Source organism: Biomphalaria glabrata, chromosome 13 (assembly GCF_947242115.1).
Source record: "Biomphalaria glabrata chromosome 13, xgBioGlab47.1, whole genome shotgun sequence".
Classification (NCBI taxonomy): Eukaryota; Metazoa; Mollusca; class Gastropoda; family Planorbidae; genus Biomphalaria; species Biomphalaria glabrata.
Genome location: NC_074723.1, coordinates 36,316,318 through 36,340,849, shown reverse-complemented (window position 1 = coordinate 36,340,849; position 24,532 = coordinate 36,316,318). Strand labels below are relative to the sequence as shown.

General features: G+C 35.3%; 1 protein-coding gene across 1 annotated transcript in view; it reads right to left on the bottom strand.

Moving 5' to 3' along the window:
* Nucleotides 1–9,666: 9,666 nt before the first annotated feature.
* Nucleotides 9,667–24,532, bottom strand: part of LOC106071743 (uncharacterized) — a 190,922-nt gene continuing 176,056 nt past the window's right edge. Inside the window, exon 2 of the mRNA XM_056008942.1 lies at nucleotides 9,667–12,007. Within this exon, the coding sequence (XP_055864917.1) occupies nucleotides 10,606–12,007 (1,402 nt within the window). The 3' untranslated portion in view covers nucleotides 9,667–10,605. The remainder of the gene's footprint in view (nucleotides 12,008–24,532) is intronic.

The following is a 24,532-nucleotide window of genomic DNA, read 5'->3' as shown; positions in this document are numbered from 1 at the left end:
ATTATTTTTATTGTAATATAATAAACATTCTCTTCAGTAGATAAACATTTTATGGAACTATACATTATAAAATAATAATAATAACAATAATACAATTTTTAATCAAATAAAATCAAATCACATCGATATTGACTGAATATCGGTGAAGTGTTTTACGAAGAGATTCGAAATATTCTAATTAACCCTTAAAACGCGTTTGGTTGTTTAGCCTCTAAACACCAGAATTGTAATGACACTTTGTATTCACGCATTGTAAAACAGATCAGCACTTTAAGGGTTAATAAGAAATGGACATAAAAATGGGAAGAAGGAAAAAAACAAACTAGGACGAACAATTGGTACACCCACAGCAGTGCATTGGTCAAGGGCAAAGGTCAACTGTTTAGCATCCAAGTCTAGACGCCGTAGACCTATTTAACAAGCACAATAAAAATGTTAAAAATTAAAAAACAACAAATCTTATGTACAGCAAATTGCCAAACATTCACTGCCATATATATCAATACTGCAATATTTAAATTCCCATAATCTTTAAAAAAATAAAAGAAATCTGTACTCCAACTAATCGATTAACTAAGAGGGGCGCGTTGGCTGAGTGCTTAAGCGCTTGGCTTCCGATCCTGGGTTCGAATCTCATTGAAGACTGAGATTTTAATGGCACCCAACTCTGATGGGTACTTAACTTTAGCTGGGGAAAGTAATGGCGGTTTGTTGTTGTGCTGGCCACATGACATCCTGCTCTATAACCGTTTGCTAAAGAAAAAAGATGACCTATACATCTTCTGCCCTAGAGATCGCAAGGCTGAAAGGGGAACTGTACTTAATCGAGTAGCTAACGATTATACTGATTAATGTACTGTCTTAGACATTGCATAATTATTATATATAATAATATAATTGTATAATTATTTAACATTTAACTCCATCCTAGAATTATAAGTAGGAGAAAAACGTGTAAAAGAATCTACCCAGACAGACAGACAGACGGACAGACAGACAGACGGAGAGAGTTAATATAAGCTTTGTAATAAAAAATATAAAGAGAGAAATGCAGAAATGCCTAGTATCGGCAGTTAGAATTTGTATCCTAGGCTTGGTGCCAAACTTTTTTCTTTCCAGGGTCATAAACGTTATCAGGGTCGGCCTTAGGCACGCGCCTGACAGGGGCCCCGCAATTGACATGAAGCGTATCACTATCGGTCATGGCTCTTTTAAAGATGTAGCAGTAAAAGGGTTAACATACTTAGTGTATTGTACGATTGACGTCACTTTAATTAACCCACAGGCGCCTATTACGCTTGAGTTGCGCCTTATGCATGGTGTTCAACAACTGTTGATATACAATAACCTTCACCTTTACCTTCACCTTCACTCTAACCTTCACCTTTACATTCACATTCACCTTCACCCATCCCTTAGTCTGTTCTACCTTTAGAGCTTACACAAGATATGTCAACCTGCTTTGATGTTGATATAATGATATAATAAATATTAATAGTTGATATTGTAAAATAAAATTAGAAGAGGGGTCTCGCAATACCAAAGGCCGGCCCTGCAGGTTAGATTACTGCTGGTAATTTCAAACTACTTAGCTACCATAAAGAAGCGTGCATTGGGTCGCCACTGGTACATAAATTTAATTCACCTTTCTTCTTCTTCGTAATTGTTGAGTTTAATCTATGACTCTTGGAACTCTAGGCCCATGGAAGCTTGTCTTTACAATTAAGTCTAAGACTCTTGGAACTCTAGGCCTAACAAAGTTCTGTCTCTAGATGTAAACATTTACATCCCTATTACCGATGGCTCATATCCCAAGACGTTTATGTTAGAAACGAGGCCAAAGGCCGAGCACACCTCGGAACATCGCCCAGTATTACTTCTCTGTACCACACCAGCCTGACAGGTGTTCTCGATAAAACAACCCCTTGAGGAACGGTGTGTGGATAAGGTCATGTTTATTGGGGCTTTCTTCCTTCCCTGTTAGTGCAATGGAGTCGATCTTTAAGCACCCCCAAATGGGGATCCTTTTTTTTTCTTCTCTATCGCTTAATCGTCTCCTCTCACGACCGTCCACCCGAGCGCCACGTCGAGGCTGAGAAACACGACCATGTCTTACTGGCGGCATCATTATAAAAAAACAAAACAAAACAAAAAAGAAAGACTCTTTGGAACCTATCCTTTGCTGCTTCATTATGTACGGCAGGCACTTCTTCAAGGGTCGGAAACCGCCCTCGGGTCGTAGTTGGGGCGTTGTCACAGCCACGATTGGACCTCATAGTGACTTTTGAGTCCATGGAGATGGTGCTTAAGGCACGAGGAAAGCCTGGGTAAGAGAATGATAGCGCTAGATTAGAAGGACTTGTCACCTAGACCTGATTACCTGAGGAACCATGTTACTTTGTAGTTTTGTCGAGATACTGTAATATTTTTAAAATTAATGTACTTTAGTGATAGTAGTTCTATTCTTATTTAGATCTATATTCTGTGATGACTATTTGATATTATTATTACTATTACCGATGGCTCGTATCCCAAGACGTTTGGGTTAGAAACGAGGCCGAAGGCCGAGCACACATCGGAACATCGCCCATATTCCCCGTATACTTGACTCTTATGTTATTAAATATATGTCTGCTGCGTCAGGTTTTGCTTAGTAAATTCTAATCGCCACTGTACTGTACTGTGTACATATTCAAGTAACTTGAATCCTAAAAGTGAATTCATGACATTTGCATTACCAAGCAAACTTTAAACAAGAACACTTAGCATTAGACCAGAATTTATTATTCCTAATTCACAGGTATCACTGTCCTAAGTTTGTTTCCACTATTCAATTATGAATGGCGTGATTTACTGTGACGTCTTGAGATTACGTGACGTCAAAGACAGGAGATTTTTCGTACGTGATTGAAAGATTTTATTTCACTTAACTCCTGCACGCCTTTTTTAAAATCAGTAATTAAATTTATTATGAAACTTTACTGAGGCTTTATTTGTATTTCCAATGTAGGAGTTCTCTAACGCGAATGCGAGGCGATACAAGCACTGTAATAATCAACACAGATGACTAGGTCGAGTTTCTATAGAGTAGTATCGTCCTGGTACTTGTTTTGATATATCCAGAGAGTTTCTTGACCCTCTATAACCACTTCTGGTTATCTTGACCCTCTATAACCACTTCTGGTTATCTTGACCCCCTATAACCACTTCTGGTTATCTTGACCCTCTATAACCACTTCTGGTTATCTTGACCCTCTATAACCACTTCTGGCTATCTTGACCCTCTATAACCACATCTGGTTATCTTGACCCTCTATAACCACTTCTGGTTATCTTGACCCTCTATGACCACTTCTGGTTATCTTGACCCTCTATGACCACTTCTGGTTATCTTGACCCTCTATGACCACTTCTGGTTATCTTGACCCTCTATAACCACTTCTGGCTATCTTGACCCTCTATAACCACATCTGGTTATCTTGACCCTCTATAACCACATCTGGTTATCTTGACCCTCTATAACCACATCTGGTTATCTTGACCCTCTATGACCACTTCTGGTTATCTTGACCCTCTATGACCACTTCTGGTTATCTTGACCCTCTATAACCACTTCTGGCTATCTTGACCCTCTATAACCACATCTGGTTATCTTGACCCTCTATAACCACATCTGGTTATCTTGACCCTCTATAACCACTTCTGGTTATCTTGACCCTCTATGACCACTTCTGGTTATCTTGACCCTCTATGACCACTTCTGGTTATCTTGACCCTCTATGACCACTTCTGGTTATCTTGACCCTCTATGACCACTTCTGGTTATCTATCTTGACCCTCTATAACCTCTTCTGGTTATCTTGACCCTCTATAACCACTTCTGGTTATCTATCTTGACCCTCTATAACCTCTTCTGGTTATCTTGACCCTCTATAACTACATCTGGTTATCTTGACCCTCTATAACCACTTCTGGTTATCTTGACCCTCTATAACCACTTCTGGTTATATATTTTATCCACGTACGTAGATCTGTCACACATAACTTTCCAGACACGAAAAAAAAACTTAATTAGCCTCTCCTTGAGTCCAACGTTCAGATAGCCATTGTTCTGCTCATAGTTCAAGGAAACTTATCTTTTTTTTTTTTTTTTAAGTGCAACATGGCGAAAGGAACGATAATCTTGCTACAAATTAATTTCATAATTCTCTCCCTTATTTTTTTTAACCGATTTTTTAGCTAAATCAAATATGAATGTTCGATTATAGTTCCTGTAATTTAAAAAAAAGGGATGAATTTATTTTAAGAAATGGAAGAATTGTTGGTTAACGGGAGGGGATTTAAAATAAATAATAAAATGATAATTGAGCTAATTGTATGAAATTAATTTACACTGCATTTAAAAGTGAAAGAGTGTCATTGAGTTAGTGTTGACTATCCTTTTATAATTATAAACAAGGTCAGAAAAGTAACAGCCATCGCTATTAAAATCTTTACATTAATGTTGTTTGACTTTATATGCTACATTTATTACGAAATTATTATTGAAAAGAGGAGCAGCACTGTGCCCCAGCCATCCATAAAGTTTTCGTTCACCTTCTGCTTCATCTAGTCTGTTGGGGCACAAGACAAGATCCGTTAACAGTCATTCTCCATTCATCTTTTGCCGTGGACATATCCTTCCACAAAGCCAAACTTTCATTACTTTCCTTAACTCTTTCTCTCCTAGCTGACGATACCAGCGTTGATGTGGTAAATAATTACGGAGAGAAAGAGTTAATAAGCCAAGGGTCGTAAGACTGAGTTTAAAAAAAACCCAGCCTTCATCGGGAAACTTGAGACATGTTCGTATGGCAAGGTCTGTGTTACTTGACCCCCCGATTCACAGATTAATCAAGTAAATTTGTATTATGTACAGTATACACGAGGAGGCGGGGTGGATGAATGGTGCGTCCACCCAGCTCTAATGGGTACATGACATTAGTTGAGGAAAAGTAAAGGCAGTTGGTCGTTGTGCTGACCACATGACACCCTTGTTAACCGTGGGCCACACAAACAGAGATGATCTTTACATCATCTGTCCCATAGATCACTAGGCCTAAAAGGGGAAACTTTACTTAACTTTAAAGTTACAAGTTTACTTTACATGACAGCCATTTGCAATCATAATTAATTAATCAAGCCACTTCACTCTGAGCATCTTCAATTCATTTATTTATATTTATTTTAATAATCAATCACTAATTATAAAGATCTAGTGAACATTTGAACACATAATCATTTTAACAATATGTACATAGAATTTGGCAAAATATGTAGGTCAAAGCTGGGCTTCATAACTACGTAAAATTCTGCACTCTTCCTTAATTTTAGGAACTGGTAGTTATTTTTCTTCTTCATCTGATTCTTATTATGAATTATCCTTAATCTTCTGAATCTATGATATTGCCACTATGTTTATGAATGTATTAATTTTCAATCTCTGGCGCTGCCAGGGCAGTGCTGCGTTGAAGGGAAAACAAAATTCATTGTAGTCTCCCCTTAACTGTGCTCACTCAGGAATTTTCTGATGATGTGGCAGGTCTGCAGCTGAGGTGTAGTGAGCAGAACTTGCCCCCGGGGCAAGAAAATTTATTGGCGCCCCCCCCCCCCCCTTCTTCATTTTTCATGAACATCACAAATGTATGCTTATAAATAAAAAGCATTTAATAATAATATTTACCTTAAAATGTATTACTTAACTAAAAATATCTACAATAGTTTTTTGGCGCCTTTCTGCGTGTAGCACCCCACTCTAAGAATGGCTCCCGGGGCAACGTGCCCCCACTGCCCTTCCCCCCTTCACTACGCCTCTGGCAGCAGCAATAGTACCCTCTGAAAAACACTCTGAATCAAGAATGCTAGAAATTTTCATTCAAATCTATTTATCGTTTTTTTTCAAGTATCAGAAGTTCCTACCTATAATCTTCACTTTCACCTTCACATATCCGTAAGTCTGCTGGACCTTGGGGCACCACACAAGATCCGTTGACCGACATTCTCCACTCCTCTTGCCTTTGATAGAATATTTTAATTACAGGCCAGTCTATTCTTTTCTGTTTATAGCTTATATTATGTATTAATAGTCTACGATATAGCAACACAGCATTGTTGCTTGTAAGGGAAAGAATTCGTAACAGTAACAGCTTGAGATTAAAATAAACAAGGTCACTTTATAGAACAAAAAAAATAAGCATCATTATAATACGAAATCATGCAAGTTTTTTTTTACCAGTGCCGGTTTTAACCAGCATGGCAACTCCCATGGGCGTTACAGGATAAATTCCACGTGCCATAAAGAAATTGTTTACTCTACACAGACTTTCACAGACTCACACAGACGCGCACGCACTCACATGTACACCCACACACGAGCGCACCGAAAGTTCAAAACGGGCACTGCATCCTCGCAATGAGATACATTTATATAATACCAAACAAAATAAAACAAAAACTTAATTTTATTATGCAATTTTAAACCGATACATTACTTCAGAGAATCGTCTTAATATAGTAATAAAAACATAGTTCTGCCCATTATGTACAAAATCATTTCAGATAATCGTAAAAAAATGGAATTCATTACAGCAGTCAGAGATCATCCTACGCCATATTCAACTATTACGTATTCCACTGTATCACAATCTTTCTCATCGCTGTACCAGTATAAAAATAAAAGGCTTGACATATTTCGGATATTCCTTCATATTTAAAGTTCATAACATCCTACCCTTAACCTCCCCTCAGGAAAAAGGGGGGGCTGGGAGGGCTGAAACCAGGGACCATCGACATCACCGAACGACAGCCCAGAGCGCGTGCCACAAAAGCCAGGATGCCATCCTGAAAAAGAAATTTTATGCTAGCATAAGTTATACTAATAAGAGTCCGCTTGGTTTATTCAATGGCGCTTAGTGCAGTCTATTAGAGAATCGTCGAACTGTAGAGATAAACTAAAACTAAAACAATAACAGGGAATATATGATAAGTGTTAAAAACTTAAAACTTGTGTGAGCCTATCCCGAGAGTAGTCGCTGAATGAACTCTTTATGTTGTGTCTGTTGTATTTATGTGTTTGTTTCTGTTGTGTTGTCTTGATATGAGAAAAGAGTCCTTGTAATCACAACATATTTCCATAAGGGTCAATAAAGCAGTCTTAGTCTAAGTCTAGAAGAGAGAGAGAGAGAGAGAGAGAGAGAGAGAGAGCTTGATAACTAGAGATATAGAGTGAGAGAGAGAGTTTGATAACTAGAGATAGAGAGTGAGATAGAGTTTGATAAGTAGAGAGTGAGACAGAGTTTGATAACTAGAGATATAGAGTGAGAGAGAGAGTTTGATAACCAGAGATAGAGAGTGAGAGAGAGTTTGATAAGTAGAGAGTGAAAGAGAGAGATTGATACGTAGAGAGTGAGAGAGAGAGTTTGATAACTAGAGATAGAGAGTGAGAGAGAGTTTGATAAGTAGAGAGTGAGATAGAGAGTTTGATAAGTAGAGAGTGAGAGAGAGAGAGTTTGAAAACCAGAGATAGAGAGTGAGAGAGAGTTTGATAAGTAGAGAGTGAGAGAGAGAGTTTGATAAGTAGAGAGTGAGAGAGAGTTTGATAACTAGAGATATAGAGTGAGAGAGAGAGTTTGAAAACCAGAGATAGAGAGTGAGAGAGAGTTTGATAAGTAGAGAGTGAAAGAGAGAGATTGATAAGTAGAGAGTGAAAGAGAGAGTTTGATAACTAGAGATAGAGAGTGAGAGAGAGTTTGATAAGTAGAGAGTGAGATAGAGAGTTTGATAAGTAGAGAGTGAGAGAGAGAGTTTGATAACTAGAGATAGAGAGTGAGAGAGAGTTTGATAAGTAGAGAGTGAGATAGAGAGTTTGATAAGTAGAGAGTGAGAGAGAGAGTTTGAAAACCAGAGATAGAGAGTGAGAGAGAGTTTGATAAGTAGAGAGGGAGAGAGAGAGTTTGATAAGTAGAGAGTGAGAGAGAGTTTGATATGTAGAGAGTGAGAGGGAGAGTTTGATAAGTAGAGATACAGAGTGAGAAAGAGTTTGATAACTAGAGATAGAGAGTGAGAAAGAGTTTGATAACTAGAGATAGAGAGTGAGAAAGAGTTTGATAAGTAGAGAGTGAGAGAGAGTTTGATAACTAGAGATAGAGAGTGAGAGAGAGTTTGATAACTAGAGATAGAGAGTGAGAGAGAGTTTGATAACTAGAGATAGAGAGTGAGAGAGAGTTTGATAACTAGAGATAGAAAGTGAGAGAGAGTTTGATAACTAGAGATAGAGTGAGAGTGAGTTTGATAAGTAGAGATAGAGTGAGATAGAGTTTGATAAGCAGAGAGTGATACAGAGTTTGATAACTAGAGATATAGAGTGAGAGAGAGAGTTTGATGACCAGAGATAGAGAGTGAGAGAGAGTTTGATAAGTAGAGAGTGAAAGAGAGAGATTGATAAGTAGAGAGTGAGAGAGAGAGAGTTTGATAACTAGAGATAGAGAGTGAGAGAGAGTTTGATAAGTAGAGAGTGAGAGAGAGAGTTTGATAAGTAGAGAGTGAGAGAGAGAGTTTGAAAACCAGAGATAGAGAGTGAGAGAGAGTTTGATAAGTAGAGAGTGAGAGAGAGAGTTTGATAAGTAGAGAGTGAGAGAGAGTTTGATATGTAGAGAGTGAGAGGGAGAGTTTGATAAGTAGAGATACAGAGTGAGAAAGAGTTTGATAACTAGAGATAGAGAGTGAGAAAGAGTTTGATAACTAGAGATAGAGAGTGAGAAAGAGTTTGATAAGTAGAGAGTGAGAGAGAGTTTGATAACTAGAGATAGAGAGTGAGAAAGAGTTTGATAAGTAGAGAGTGAGAGAGAGTTTGATAACTAGAGATAGAGAGTGAGAGAGAGTTTGATAACTAGAGATAGAGAGTGAGAGAGAGTTTGATAACTAGAGATAGAGTGAGAGTGAGTTTGATAAGTAGAGATAGAGTGAGAGAGAGTTTGATAACTAGAGATAGAGAGTGAGACAGAGTTTGATAACTAGAGATAGAGAGTTAGAGAGAGAGAGAGAAGAAGAGAGGGGGAAGCAAGCAGATCACAGTGTCTTCTTTCGCCACCTCTCCCCCTTCCCCCCCCCTAAAAATAAAATGTTTGATGCATTGAGGAAAAATGACAAAGCTCGTTTTCTTAGCCAACGAGATTTTGGCCAAAGTCTCTCTCCTGTCCTTGAACGAAAAGACTCCATAAAGAGTAGCCCCGAACTGGACACCGCAGCAGAGCTCCGATCAAACATTACAACTTGTTTGACCCCCTTCCAATGTTTGAATAGAGAAAGATACAGAAGATGAGAGAGCAAAATAATCATTGTAAGAAATACAACGATTTTTTTTCTATTTAAAAGAAAAACTAAACCTTACACTCTGAAACATTGTTGTGATGAGACGCTTAAATTTTGGGGAATATTGACACTAGAAGCTCATCATGGTTATCTACTCTTTGTCTACGCTTTGATTCGTCAATGTCCCGTATACGTTCTCTGAGAAATCAGTTTCAGCACGGCACAAGCAAAGAAAAGCAAGAGATATGAAGAATCGTGGTGGCGATGTAATGAAACCCCGGCCCGCCCCCCCCCCCCCCAAAAAAAAAGAAAACCGTGAGAAAACGGAAAAATGGAATTTTAAGAGAGGTTTTGATGTAAATAGTAGGCCAATAATACCAAGAAGAAGAAAGAGACGCGGTGGATAAGTGGTAAAGCACTTCGCTTCAGAACCGAGGGTTGCAAGGTTCGAATCCTGGTGAAGACCGCGATTTTTTTTCCTTTAGGAATCCCTAGGGCGCCTCTGAGTCCACCCAGCTCTATTTGGTACCTGATATTAGTTGGAGAAAAAGTATTGGCAGTTGGTCGTTGTGCTGGCCACATGAAACCCTCGTTAACAGAAACAGTTGACCTATACATCATCTTCCCCATAGATCGCAAAGTCTGAAAGGGGGAACTTAACTTTTTTTTTTAATACCAAGAATGTCATATGGAATGATGACTATCCTTCAAAGCTACATACTCCATCGAGATGACAGGTCAAGACTCCGGCCCCCGAAACCCCTCTGAAGAACAAAAACTATATGGAGAGCTGCCAGATCTGGAAATCACTACGCAGTTCATCGTCTGAACCCTCCGAAATGTCAATGAGAGTGAAGAAGAAGAAGAAAGATTTGTGCTAAAATAATGATAAACATTACTTAGTGCTATAGTGCTGAGAAGTGCAAAAAAAAAATTATTATAACTTTTATTATGTGTTAATAAGTTTAATATGTATAGTTCATTAAAATACTTAGCTTCGGCCTATAAATGCTTCCCTATTCATTACACTGGATGCACCTAAAAAAAGGGGTTGCTATTTACGAAAATGTCCAATAGATTGATACTTCCGTAATCTCATTCTTCCTTAAAAACATACAAGTTTATACGTTGAATCTAGTACATTAACGAAATAATTTCGTAATAAAACTCTGAACACAGTCCATTCTGTTTGTGAAACCATTGTCACGTGATATGTTATTGGTCCACAGCTTATAGTTTGAAACTTTTTCTACGAGTTTATAAACTCCGTACAGGCTGGCGGCATATCAAGGCCTTAAGGGACCGCCGAAACGCGGGGTTCATGAAGGCGTAGATGATCGGGTTGACGCTGTGGTTGCTGAAGTAGACGTAGAAGACTATTACGTTGAAGGGGATCACCTTGTAAGCGATCAACCATGACGGGAGGTAGGCTATGATGAAAAATATGGTCACGACAAACAGCATGACCGCTGTCCGAATGTTAGCCAGGAAGTACTTGTCCCTCAGGCAGCCGTTGTTCGGGGCGCTGTTTTTCTGGGAGCCCCCCTCGCTCATCTGTTTCTGAAGAGACTTTTGCTCTTTGAGGAGGGACTGGTTTTGGGGCAGCGCGGGCCGCGTTCTGTGGGTCGAGCCGTCGTGGTTCCCGTTGGAGATTTCGGCCAGGGCGATGCTTTTGTCCGGGGACTCGTTCAGCATGCTCTGGTTTTCAGTCAGCGAGAAATCCTGGGTGTGGTTGATCAAAGATTTGGACCTGGAGGCGTATCTCCTGGCGCGTCTGACCAGAACGGACTTGTAGATGAGGATGTAGAGGACGAAAACGACGGAGAAACAGACGAGAAAACTTGAAGAGTAGACCGTCTGGTAGCTGAACCGGAAGCGTTCGGAGAAGATGATCTGATTGGGCAGACACTGTCCGGTGTAAATATACGATTCGTTCGCTGGGTTGGCTCGGGTGCAGACTTTTTTATACAGCTCAACCACCAGCTTGACTAGCTGGGTAGCGTAGTCGTCGTTGGTGGCCGAGTTGTTGACGCATTCGTGGCAGCTGCTGCCGTGCAGCTCGTTCAAGATTTCCGTTATGTTCTCAAAGTCTTGTCTGACCTCGTTCTCGATCGGCTGGAACCCGATCTCCTTCTTCTTCAGCGTATTTGAGTCGATGTACACCCCGTGGAACATTGCTGGCACAATGCCGATGAGTATAGCGAGAAGCAGAAGCACCAGCACCGAGTTTCTCGCCCGCTTGGAGTCCAGCACGTGAGAGTGAGGCCGGCAGATGCAGATGTAGCGGTCCGCGGCGATGGCGACCATGATAAACACGGAAAACGGGACGGTGCAGGTGATGAAGAAGTAGTAGAGCTTACAGGTGAAGTCGTAGGTGATGTGGTAGTTGAGACCCTCCAGGACCATGGTGTAGGGCATGCTGACCACAGAGGTCACCAAGTCCGTGGCGGCCAGGGCGATGATAAAAACGGTGGAGGAAAGCTTGTTTCGTTTCCGGACGTAGACGTAGAGGACCAGGGAGTTCCCGATCAGCCCCAGGGCGCTGAAAGAGGCCAGCATGATAATGAGGGCGTTCACAGGGCGGTCCGGAAACTTTGACGACAAGTACTTTTCCAGTGAATTGGCGTCCAGACTGGGACACTTGTACGTGACGTTCATCCTGTGAATAGAAAGACAAAATGAATATTTATTATTTTTGATTCTGGATAGGTGGAATATTAAAATAGAGAACAAATTCGTAATAGTGCCTTTTCTTCCCTGGTGTCATTAGAGAATAGAATGGGTTGCCTGAATCTGCCAGGAAAACCAACGATTTATCAGAGTTTAAGTCATGATTAACATGGATGACTATAGATTGACACATGAAATGCGTAGGACGTAAGTATCTTCTTTTTTTTTTGAAGTAACGTCTGTAATATATAAGATAAGATAAGAGGGTTGGAACGGTGTCACAAGTATGGTTAATGTAAAATAGTACATATTAGAAAATGTTTAGTAAAAGGGATAAATGAAGTAGCTTACTTTGGAGTGAAATTTTCGCATTTTTTAAACAACAATTATCAATCATAAAGTGTTAAATTTGATGCAAAATAACCTTCCAGAGTTTCACGGTCCTTTCTTTAATAAAAAGTTCTTTTAATTGATTGTTGTTCTGCTTATATTAAAAGCTTCCCAATACAGACCATAGAAACCCAATAACGAAACCACAACCACCCCCCCCCCCCAAAAAAAAAAAAAAACAACACAGACGAAGCCACAAAGGAGGCCAAACTTGAAAACGAGGCAACCCGCTAAGCTACATTTGAACAGCAGAGGCACGAAGTAAGGTCAAGGTTATTGGACTTATGAATTGATCGGCTCAGTCTTCATATTACTTCCCGTAGACATGAAGTCACGTGTGCATCTGGTAAATAGAAAACACTAAAACCTAATAACAAAAAATACCAAGAAATACACAAAGATAAGGCACATTTCTTGTTCCATATGCTAGGATAAATTCGTACAAGTGCTCCTTCTTCCCTACTGCAATTAGAGAATGGGATGGGTCGCCTGAATCAGCCATGAAAAGTAACTATTTAAGAGAGTTTAAGTCACTGATTAACATGCATAACTAGATTGACACATGCAACGCGTAGGACGTAATTTTCTTCTCTTCTGAAGTAACGTCTGTAATATATAAGATAAGATATCTATTTATATAATTCTCTTCGTGGCCCAACCATGCGATAATCCATGATGAAAAAAGTCAAGGAAAGATCACTCTGTTATTTCTGCAAGTCGGAGTTACCCCACGTAACTTTCGCGGTGACAGAGTGAGGTTAAAAAAAAAAAAAAGGGTGGGGGACGGCGTATGCTACGCCTCGGGTTGGCTCGTATTTTTTTTTTATCTGTTATAAAGTATTTTTTTAAATCTGTTATAAAGTATTTTTTTAAATCTGTTATAAAGTATTTTTTAAAATCTGTTATAAAGTATTTTTTTTATCTGTTATAAAGTATTTTTTTAAATCTGTTATAAAGTATTTTTTAAAATCTGTTATAAAGTATTTTTTTTAATCTGTTATAAAGTATTTTTTTTAATCTGTTATAAAGTATTTTTTTAATCTGTTATAAAGTATTATTTTAAATCTGTTATAAAGTATTTTTTTAATCTGTTATAAAGTATTTTTTTTATCTGTTATAAAGTATTATTTTTTTTATCTGTTATAAAGTATTTTTTTTATCTGTTATAAAGTATTTTTTTTATCTGTTATAAAGTATTTTTTTTATCTGTTATAAAGTATTTTTTTTATCTGTTATAAAGTATTTTTTTAAATCTGTTATAAAGTATTTTTTTAAATCTGTTATAAAGTATTTTTTTAATCTGTTATAAAGTATTTTTTTTATCTGTTATAAAGTGTTTTTTTTATCTGTTATAAAGTATTTTTTTTTATCTGTTATAACGTATATTTTTTTTATCTGTTATAACGTATATTTTTTTATCTGTTATAAAAGTATTTTTTTTATCTGTTATAAGTATTTTTTTTATCTGTTATAAAGTATTTTTTTTTATCTGTTATAAAGTATTTTTTTTATCTGTTATAAAGTATTTTTTTTTATCTGTTATAAAGTATTTTTTTTATCTGTTATAAAGTATTTTTTTTTATCTGTTATAAAGTATTTTTTTTTATCTGTTATAAAGTATTTTTTTTATCTGTTATAAAGTATTTTTTTTATCTGTTATAAAGTATTTTTTTTTATCTGTTATAAAGTATTTTTTTTATCTGTTATAAAGTATTTTTTTTATCTGTTATAAAGTATTTTTTTTTATCTGTTATAAAGTATTTTTTTTATCAGTTATAAAGTATTTTTTTTATCTGTTATAAAGTATTTTTTTTTATCTGTTATAAAGTATTTTTTTTTATCTGTTATAAAGTATTTTTTTTTATCTGTTATAAAGTATTTTTTTTTATCTGTTATAAAGTATTTTTTTTTATCTGTTATAAAGTATTTTTTTTTATCTGTTATAAAGTATTTTTTTTATCTGTTATAAAGTATTTTTTTTTATCTGTTATAAAGTATTTTTTTTATCTGTTATAAAGTATTTTTTTTTATCTGTTATAAAGTATTTTTTTTTATCTGTTATAAAGTATTTTTTTTTATCTGTTATAAAGTATTTTTTTTATCTGTTATAAAGTATTTTTTTTATCTGTTATAAAGTATTTTTTTTTATCTGTTATAAAGTATTTTTTTTATCTGTTATAAAGTATTTTTTTTTATCTGTTATAAAGTATTTTTTTTTATCTGTTATAAAGTATTTTTTTATCTGTTATAAAGTATTTTTTTTTATCTGTTATAAAGTATTTTTTTTTATCTGTTATAAAGTATTTTTTTTATCTGTTATAAAGTATTTTTTTTATCTGTTATAAAGTATTTTTTTTATCTGTTATAAAGTATTTTTTTTTATCTGTTATAAAGTATTTTTTTTTATCTGTTATAAAGTATTTTTTTTTATCTGTTATAAAGTATTTTTTTTTATCTGTTATAAAGTATTTTTTTTTATCTGTTATAAAGTATTTTTTTTATCTGTTATAAAGTATTTTTTTTTATCTGTTATAAAGTATTTTTTTTTATCTGTTATAAAGTATTTTTTTTTATCTGTTATAAAGTATTTTTTTTTATCTGTTATAAAGTATTTTTTTTTATCTGTTATAAAGTATTTTTTTTTATCTGTTATAAAGTATTTTTTTTTATCTGTTATAAAGTATTTTTTTTTATCTGTTATAAAGTATTTTTTTTTATCTGTTATAAAGTATTTTTTTTTATCTGTTATAAAGTATTTTTTTTTATCTGTTATAAAGTATTTTTTTTTATCTGTTATAAAGTATTTTTTTTTATCTGTTATAAAGTATTTTTTTTTATCTGTTATAAAGTATTTTTTTTTATCTGTTATAAAGTATTTTTTTTTATCTGTTATAAAGTATTTTTTTTATCTGTTATAAAGTATTTTTTTTTATCTGTTATAAAGTATTTTTTTTTATCTGTTATAAAGTATTTTTTTTTATCTGTTATAAAGTATTTTTTTTTATCTGTTATAAAGTATTTTTTTTTATCTGTTATAAAGTATTTTTTTTTATCTGTTATAAAGTATTTTTTTTATCTGTTATAAAGTATTTTTTTTTATCTGTTATAAAGTATTTTTTTTTATCAGTTATAAAGTATTTTTTTTATCTGTTATAAAGTATTTTTTTTTATTTGTTATAAAGTATTTTTTTTTATCTGTTATAAAGTATTTTTTTTTATCTGTTATAAAGTATTTTTTTTTTATCTGTTATAAAGTATTTTTTTTATCTGTTATAAAGTATTTTTTTTTATCTGTTATAAAGTATTTTTTTTATCTGTTATAAAGTATTTTTTTTATCTGTTATAAAGTATTTTTTTTATCTGTTATAAAGTATTTTTTTTTTATCTGTTATAAAGTATTTTTTTTATCTGTTATAAAGTTTTTTTTTTTATCTGTTATAAAGTATTTTTTTTTATCTGTTATAAAGTATTTTTTTTATCTGTTATAAAGTATTTTTTTTATCTGTTATAAAGTATTTTTTTTTATCTGTTATAAAGTATTTTTTTTTATCTGTTATAAAGTATTTTTTTTTATCTGTTATAAAGTATTTTTTTTTATCTGTTATAAAGTATTTTTTTTTATCTGTTATAAAGTATTTTTTTTTATCTGTTATAAAGTATTTTTTTTTATCTGTTATAAAGTATTTTTTTTTATCTGTTATAAAGTATTTTTTTTTATCTGTTTGATCTTCAAGGAAATAGTTCACGTAATCCAGTCAGTTTAAAAACTCACCAACATTCACACACTTTTATTTTATAGATAGATGAATGTAAACACATGAGAAGTATTTTGGACACATGGAATGTACTACCGTGACGGTAAATGAGAATTTCGCGTTGCTACCAAGTGCAGGTATGACTATATGCATGTTCTCTTCAACCAGGATGGATGCTTGATTGGTTAGGCCAATAATAGAATATGCATCCTCTGCTTGGGACCCCTCAACTCAAGAAAACATTAAGAAACTGGAACAGACACAAAATAGAGCAGTAAGATTCATAACAAACGAATATTCACATTTGACTAGAGTAACACCTTTAGTAAAAATCACTAAATTTAGAAAGCCTTCAGGGATAGAAAACTCAAAGATAAAGAAGCAATTATACATAAAACACTGAACCATAATCTTCAAATACAAAACAAAATTTAATAAAATACTCTGAAAGACACAAAGATAAAGGCACATTCCTCGTCCCATATGCTAGGACAAATTTTGTACAAATACTCCTTCTTCCCTAGTGCTATTAGAGCATGGAATGGATTGGCTGAGCTAGCCAGGAAAACCAGTGACTTGGCACAATTTAAGTCATTGGTTAACATGCATGACGAAATGCATGACGCATAGGATGTAATCATCTTTTTTTTTAAGTAACGTCTGTATTATATAAGATAAGATAAGATAAGACATGTGCTCATTTGTTGCGGGTTCGAAGCATGTAACGCTAACATCCTCCACCGCACTGCGGGAGGTTTTTTTTGTTAATTGTCATCAAAATATACGAACAAAAAACCACTCATAATTATTTTGTTGCTATTTTGCAAGGTGTTGGTGTTGGTAGGTGTTTTCAACTCAGTTCATTTCCATGGCACGTGGATAGCATATCGTGGTCTCGTCATGATGATCCTAAGTTTGAAACCTTGTTTATACTATAGGGGGGATGCATTATTATTGGTGTTGGAATGTCTAGAAAACTTAGACCATTTTTTTTTTATTGTGGAAGTACTAATGGCTTTTAAAAATCTCAAGCTACATTCGTTTATGTGGCAATATCGGCTACAAATTTTCTGCAGCCTCTTTTTTTTTTCCCGGTCACCTAGCCAGCACAATTCTTTCATTTATTGAAATATATGTCCAAAATATTCAGAAAACAAACAACATTTTTTTTTTCAGAATATTTTGAAAAGGTAAAGATACGATTTTCGTTTAGTGAGTAATTGAGAGGTTCAAATTTTCTCTTGCAAAAGCCCTGGACAGAAACCCTGCTGTCTTGCTTAGTGCATACATGTCACCATACAGGTCGAGAATTTTTGGTTTCCCAGACCTGTCGAGGCTTAGATCAGGAAGTCTGGTTTCTTTTATTTTTTCCCGCAGTGGGGGCACCGTGAGTCGAAGGGCTAGGAAGTAGATATCTTCAACTCTGAAGAAACAATTGAAACATGTATAACATATAAACATGTGAAACATTCGCCGAAACATGTGAAACATTCGCCGAAACATGTAAAACATAAAAAAATGTAAAATATAAAAATATGTAAAACATTCGCCGAAACATGTGAAACATTCGCCGAAACATATAAAACATTCGACGAAAAATGTAAAACATAAAAAATATAAAATATAAAAATATGTAAACATAAAACATCTATAACATAAACACATATAAAACATCCGAGTCATGTAAAACATCTGAAACATGTAAAACAAACAAACAAATGTTATACAAATGCTAAGAAAAGGAACAAAATTAACTTGATTGACTTCTATTGATTATCTTAAGATAAAAAGAGTTCCTAAAGCAATAGGTAAGTCTGATTTTATCTGTATAATGTAATTGCTTTTAGCAAAAAAGATTATGTGTAGCATAAAATGCAGGCTTTCCAAACCAAACCAATTCTTCTCTTCTGTGGAACATGGCACTCAGATTGGCCATTGCGGTATTACAGTGGACAATGCAACGTTGTAGAGTCCGCATGGAAAAGTTACGGAGGACAGCGAGTCAAGAATGGGCTTCGATTAAATAAATAGCTTTTGTATGATTCAATCACGGCGGCATTGAAGTCGAGTTGACAAATGAGATAAGTCTGCTGTCTTGAGATGATTAATCGCAAACACACACACACACACACACGGAAAAAAAACACAGACAAATTCGAATAAAAACGGACTGTGCCGTCATACACAGACCTACGTTAGGCGTGTACACACACACACACACACACACACTGTGTCATAAACACACACACACTGTGTCATAAACACACACACTGTGTCATAAACACACACATTAAGAGTCAACAGCACAGACTTCTTTCATTGAATTGCCATTTCCAACCACAACTGGTCATTTCTAGACCTTAACAGTCCTTCTTCCGATTTCTGTTAATGTAATGAAAATTGCATTTGGCAGATTTATATTTTTTTTTAATTTTGTTTTTCGCTGATTTTTAGAACAATCTCTGTCACCAAAATAAGAAATATCTGAATAGACTAATCATTCCTAAATGTCATTTGTTTTTTAAGTAACGACAATTTGAATAAGTTTCCCGTACAAAATACACATTGACACTTAAAGTGCTGACCTTTTCTTACGATGAGTGCTACAAAATGGAATTAAAATGTCTATGTTTAGAGGCTAAACTACTGCACGCATCTAAAGGGTTAAAAGAAAAACATGAACATAAGACCAGTGAACCGAGTTACTTCTGCATCTTGCCAGATTTTTGCCGCTGAGCAGTAGACTCTTTTTTTTTAGAAAACGAACGTTAGACTCTGAACAATGGAGGCTATATAATAAAGACTGTTTACACAGTTACTGAGGTTGAAGTCAGCGTATCTCAAACTCTGGCGCAGACCTTCTTAGAGGGGCAGCTGGGCACAATGGCGATCTTTTTTTTTTTGTCCAGGGGCATAACTTTTATTGTTTATTGTTGTTACGAAATGATATTTGATTATTGATAAAGTTAAAGGACGTGACCATCTACATTTAAATCTACAACGTAAGCCAATTCAGACATCTTCGAGAGAGGAGCCTGCAGCAAGAACAACTTTAATCCTTTCATTCTCTCTATACCAATGCAATTCTAATATGGGCAGATGATGCTAGGATCCTCCTCGGTGGCTGAGTGGTTAAGCGCCTGGCTTCCGCACATAGGGGTTTTGGGTTCAAATCTCAGTAAAGACTGATTTTGAATTTCAAGATTTTTAGTGCGCCCCTCAGTCCACCCAACTATAATGGGTACCTGACTTTAGTTGGGGAAAGTAAAGGCCGTCTTTGACCGCATCACAAACCAAGACATTAGAGACAGGGTTACAGCAGCGATTGGACCCCATGATGACCTGCCAACTATAGTAAAAAAAAACAACGCAAGCTACAAATCTACGGCCATATTACAAGATCTTCGGGGCTCGCAAAGACCTTCCTTCAGGCCCTAATTGTAAGAGTCCGATGTATCACCTAGAAATACTTCATCAGAAACAAAGAGATTAGAGACTAGATAAAAGCGGCAATGGGTCCCCAACAGGACCTGCTTTCTACTGTCAAAAAAACGCAAAAAATGTCCCTGAGGGCTTGCGAAGACCTTCCTTCAGGGAACAGTACAAGGAAAAAAAGAAGAAGAGGCAGAGAACGCGATGGGAAGACGACATGAAAAAATGTCAATGAAATATATTTTTTTACAGAGAAATGGAGAAAGACGTTTGACAGATCATGTATGGTGCCCTAACGCTTCAATTGACGAAGTCACTATGAGATAGGTGAAGGCGAAGAATAAGTACCATCTCTTTATATTCAAATAAGATACAGCGGTTTTAAAACAAAAAAATTACAAGACAAAAAAACAATTACCTAATAACAAATTTAAACAACGGAGAATTATATTTAATGCTTTTATCAAAGATTATATTAACTCATTCTCATTGTCTGGTACAAATCTTGTACACGTAATTTCTCCATTTTGAGATCAAATTAAAATTGTGTACATATTTTATAGCCGTTGACTATACATGAACCATTAAAAAAAAAACTATACCAATTAATCTATCAGTGGTAAGTGAATATCATATTTTCTCATCGCAAAAGGGAGTCAAACCCTGCAGTAATGAGATATTAGGCAGTGATATATATATATATATATATATATATATATATATATATATATATATATATATATATATATATATATATTATTAATTATAAATATATGATGTACCCCAAAATTTTTAATATTAATTAATAAAAAAGAGTAAGATTCTTTTAAACTAAATCTGAAGACACCTCTTTGATGACTACTGCCTCAACTCACAATTATTGGAGTATTTCGTAATACTTATGAAGTCTAATTACATCAACGAAAAAGAAACCAGTAGAGTATCGAGTGGATAGCCCAAAGGGAAATAATCCACAAAAGAAAAAAAAAGGGAGATAAAAAAGCGATAACAATACAAAATTGAAAGAATTTTTTTTTTTAAAGTAACTTTCACTCTTCTAGAGATGGGATTTGGTAAAGAGCCCTGTTGACCCAGACAACTAATTTGACCCTGTCAGACACTGACTTCCTATTACTGTGACATTTTCAGATGATTACGTCATTAGCAAAAGTGTCCAGTTCAATGATAATCTCTGACAGGGGGAAAAAACAAAGTCAGGTTGCAACATGTTTTGTAAAGTCAAACAACTGGCTAGTTGAAGCGATTAAAGAGTTGGACAATTGACAAGAGTCATGGTCGTTAGAGCACATTGAGGTTGGACCCTTAGACTTACGTTTGAATCCTGTTATTTTTAAATATGGATTATCATCTTATCCTATATAGTACAGGCTTAACTTCAAAAAAGAAGATAATTAAGTCCTACGTATTTTATGTGTGAATCTAGTCATGCATGTTAATCAATGACTTAAACTCTGCCAGTCGTTGTTTTTCTTGGCTGATTCAGGCAACCCATTGCATTCTCTAATGGCACTAGGGATGAAGGAGCACTTGTACGAATTTGTTCTAGCATATGGAATAAGAAGTCTGCCTCTATCTTGGTGTCTTTCTGAGTATTTCATTAGGTTTTGTTTTTCTACTTGTAAATTATGGTTTAGTGTTTTATGCATTATAGATACTTTACTTTTTATTCTTCTGTCTTGAAGTTTCTCTAAGGCTAGTGATTTTACTAATGGTGTTACTCTAATCTAATAGGAATATTCGTTTGCTATAAATTGTAAGTGAATTTAGAAATTAGAACTATTTAAATGGAAAATTCTAAAGAAAAGATTTAAGACATATTTTTGAAGAAACGTCTGTATTATATAAGATAAGATAAGGTGTCAGCAACTGCAGAAACTTCCCCATCGGAGACGACCTAGCAATACGTTAACGCCAATGCGATTCTTCCCGTCACCTGAGTCAGCCATAACACGGAAGCCGTAAAGAGGAAAGCAAGTCCGTCAACGTATAGCATGGCGGGGCACCTTCTTAGGAAACCTAAAATACTGGGGCCCCAGCTGGGAAGAAGTTGCGGAAGCGAGACCAATCCTCATAGTAAAACTGAACATTGACCTGTGACGTGGCAACGAGCTATTGGTCTCCACTGACCACAGGTCAGTGTTTAAGCCTACTTGATGATCAGTCTCGGTGCAAGTCACATATGACCAATCTCTGTGGAGAGAGCTTGGCGTCCTCTGCCTTGAACTTACTATAAGAAACCGTAATACAATTGTACTAGATCAGTGTTTCCCAAACTGTGTTCGGAGGAACCCTAGTGTTCCGCAAGACCTGAATTAGGTGTTCCGAGAACTACTAGAATAGTTAACTAATAGGGAACCATGTGAGCTCATCTCTCTTAAAAGATAATATAAAAAAAAATATTTTCCACTAAATACTCAGAGTGTGCAAAAAGTCCCCATAACTTTTTTCTCTCCGTAATTATTTTTACCAAGTTTCGACGGAATTCCTCATTTTGCTCATTACTATTTCACTACCCTGTTATGATTAATGATTAAGCTTCAATAGCTTTGTTGTTTGTTATCAGAAAGTGTAATATTGGTATAATATTAAAGGGGAATGCATTTCATCTACGGTCACTTCATCCCCGGTCATTTCATCCCCTGGTCACTTCATCCCCTGGTCACTTCATCCCCGGTTATTTCATCCCCTGGTCACTTCAATCCCGGTCATTTCATCCCCGGTCACTTCATCCCGGTCATTTCATTCCCTGGTCACTTCATCCCCTGGTCACTTCATCCCCCGGTCACTTCATCCCCGGTCAAGAAGTGGCCAGGGGATGAAGTGACCAGGGGATGAAATGACCGGTCACCGCTCTTTATATATATACATGAAAAGTAAAGTTCCCCTTCCAGACGCTGTAGTCTATGGGGCAGATGATGTAAAGGTCATCTGTTTCTGAGGCCTACGGTTAACCGAGGATGTCATGTGGCCAGCACAACAACCAACCGCCTTTACTTTTCCCAAACTAATGTCAGGTACACATTTGAGCTGCGGGGACTCAGAGGCGCCCGAAGATCCCGAAAATAAAAATCCTGGTCTTCACCAGAATTCGAACCCCGGTACCCGGTTCGGAAGCCAAGCGCTTTACCGCTCAGCCTCCGCGCCTCTTCTCTTTTTATACAACACAAAGTAAAGTTTATAAAATTAAACATTAATTGAATTCAATGAGGTCAAACCGACGATGGCATCGTCGATTCGGAGAGAAAGAGTTATGGAAAAAGTTTAGGAAGGCACTTCATTCCCATGGTAACTTCCCTCTCCTAATAAATATCATGTACAAGCTTCAAAGTTCTACGCATGACATCCAATAAACAGCTTAAAAAATACGAAGACTTTAGCCATAAGATTTTTAAAAAAATTTCAGACTACTTAGCATAACACTTCAGACTTCCGGTTAGGGTTAAGTTAAGGATTAGCGCTAACGACATATAACTAACGGAATACAGACGATGTACTTCAGTCAAGCAGTAAATTATGATCTTTAAAAAAAAAAAGACAGAACCAGCTGATTAGAATAAAGATTAATGATAAGCTACAAGTAGATAAAAAAAAGACTTTTAAAAAGAGAGTTCTTCCTTTATAAAACTGATTTGTTTTTTTTTTGTAGAATGATTACTTTGCTCATAACTAATAAATGAAAGATTCCAATTTTTATTGCACATTATTTTCACCCCCACACCAACCAGAAAGAAAAAAAGTTACCTTGCTGTATGGAACTGCGCCTACGGAAATAAGTATTATTAGTGTTTTGTAAAATGTTTTACATGTTTCGGATGTTCCTACAGAGTTGAAGCTAATTTACTTCCTAGTCCAAACCTCCCGCAGGACGACGGGAGATGGGAGCGGGCAGGATTTGAACCCTCGACCATCGATAAATGCGAACGGCAGTTCAGCGTGCAAACCTCACGACCAGGCAGCAATGTGTACTTTTTAAATGCGTACTTGAATGTACACATTAAAATTAACGAAACAAATTTTGAACAAATACAATGTTTTTTCTTCTGAAAATACAAGTCTATGTGAGGGGGAGATCGAGGAACTACCATTTCAGGAATTGTTTGACAAAGTGCAATGAATCCAGGGTGATAACTCAGAATAAGACGCGGATCAATCCCACACTTGAACGAAATGATCTCCATTGAATATTTTAACCCAAGTCTTCCGCTATTGTGGAAGCCAGACATGAAGTCGATGTCTCCAAGTGCAAGATCCTTCAGATTGAAATCTCCATCTCCGTTATCTACATAGGGCGGCACGGGGCGATCACTTTGCCTGGTTTAATTAATGACAACACATGTCATCGGGTTGGCATGCCCTTGATGCCATCGGTCTAATGGCATCAAGTATATGTAATATATACAACAGTATGGCGCATACAACAAAGTAATATTTCTTTAATGATTTTTCCCGTGATTTAATTTTTATTTCAAAATAAGAAATCCACAATTAATAAAAAAAAATCAATTACTATTTCCCAATGACATAAATAAATATAGACTGGCCGAAGGAAGTAACTTCATGTACCTTGAAAACATGTATATCTATTGTATTCGGATTTCCGAATTATGAAAAGTTGCATGATCTTCATTCTTAGAGATTAAAAAAAAAACACTAGTGAAAATAATGTAATTGCTGAAATAGATATGAATACTTAACTTTTATACTGTTCATTAATGCTGTATAATAAAGTACACAAAATTGCAAGTCACAAATTTTCGTTTCATAAAACTCTTTAATCGGCCAGTCTATGTTTATTTATGTCTAAGCTATTTCCATGCTAGTGGCATTCATTACATTTTTAAAAAATTATTTCTTTTGTGAATACACAAATTAAACAAATTATAAAGTAGCTAGCATTAACTCCTTCTCTCCCTAAC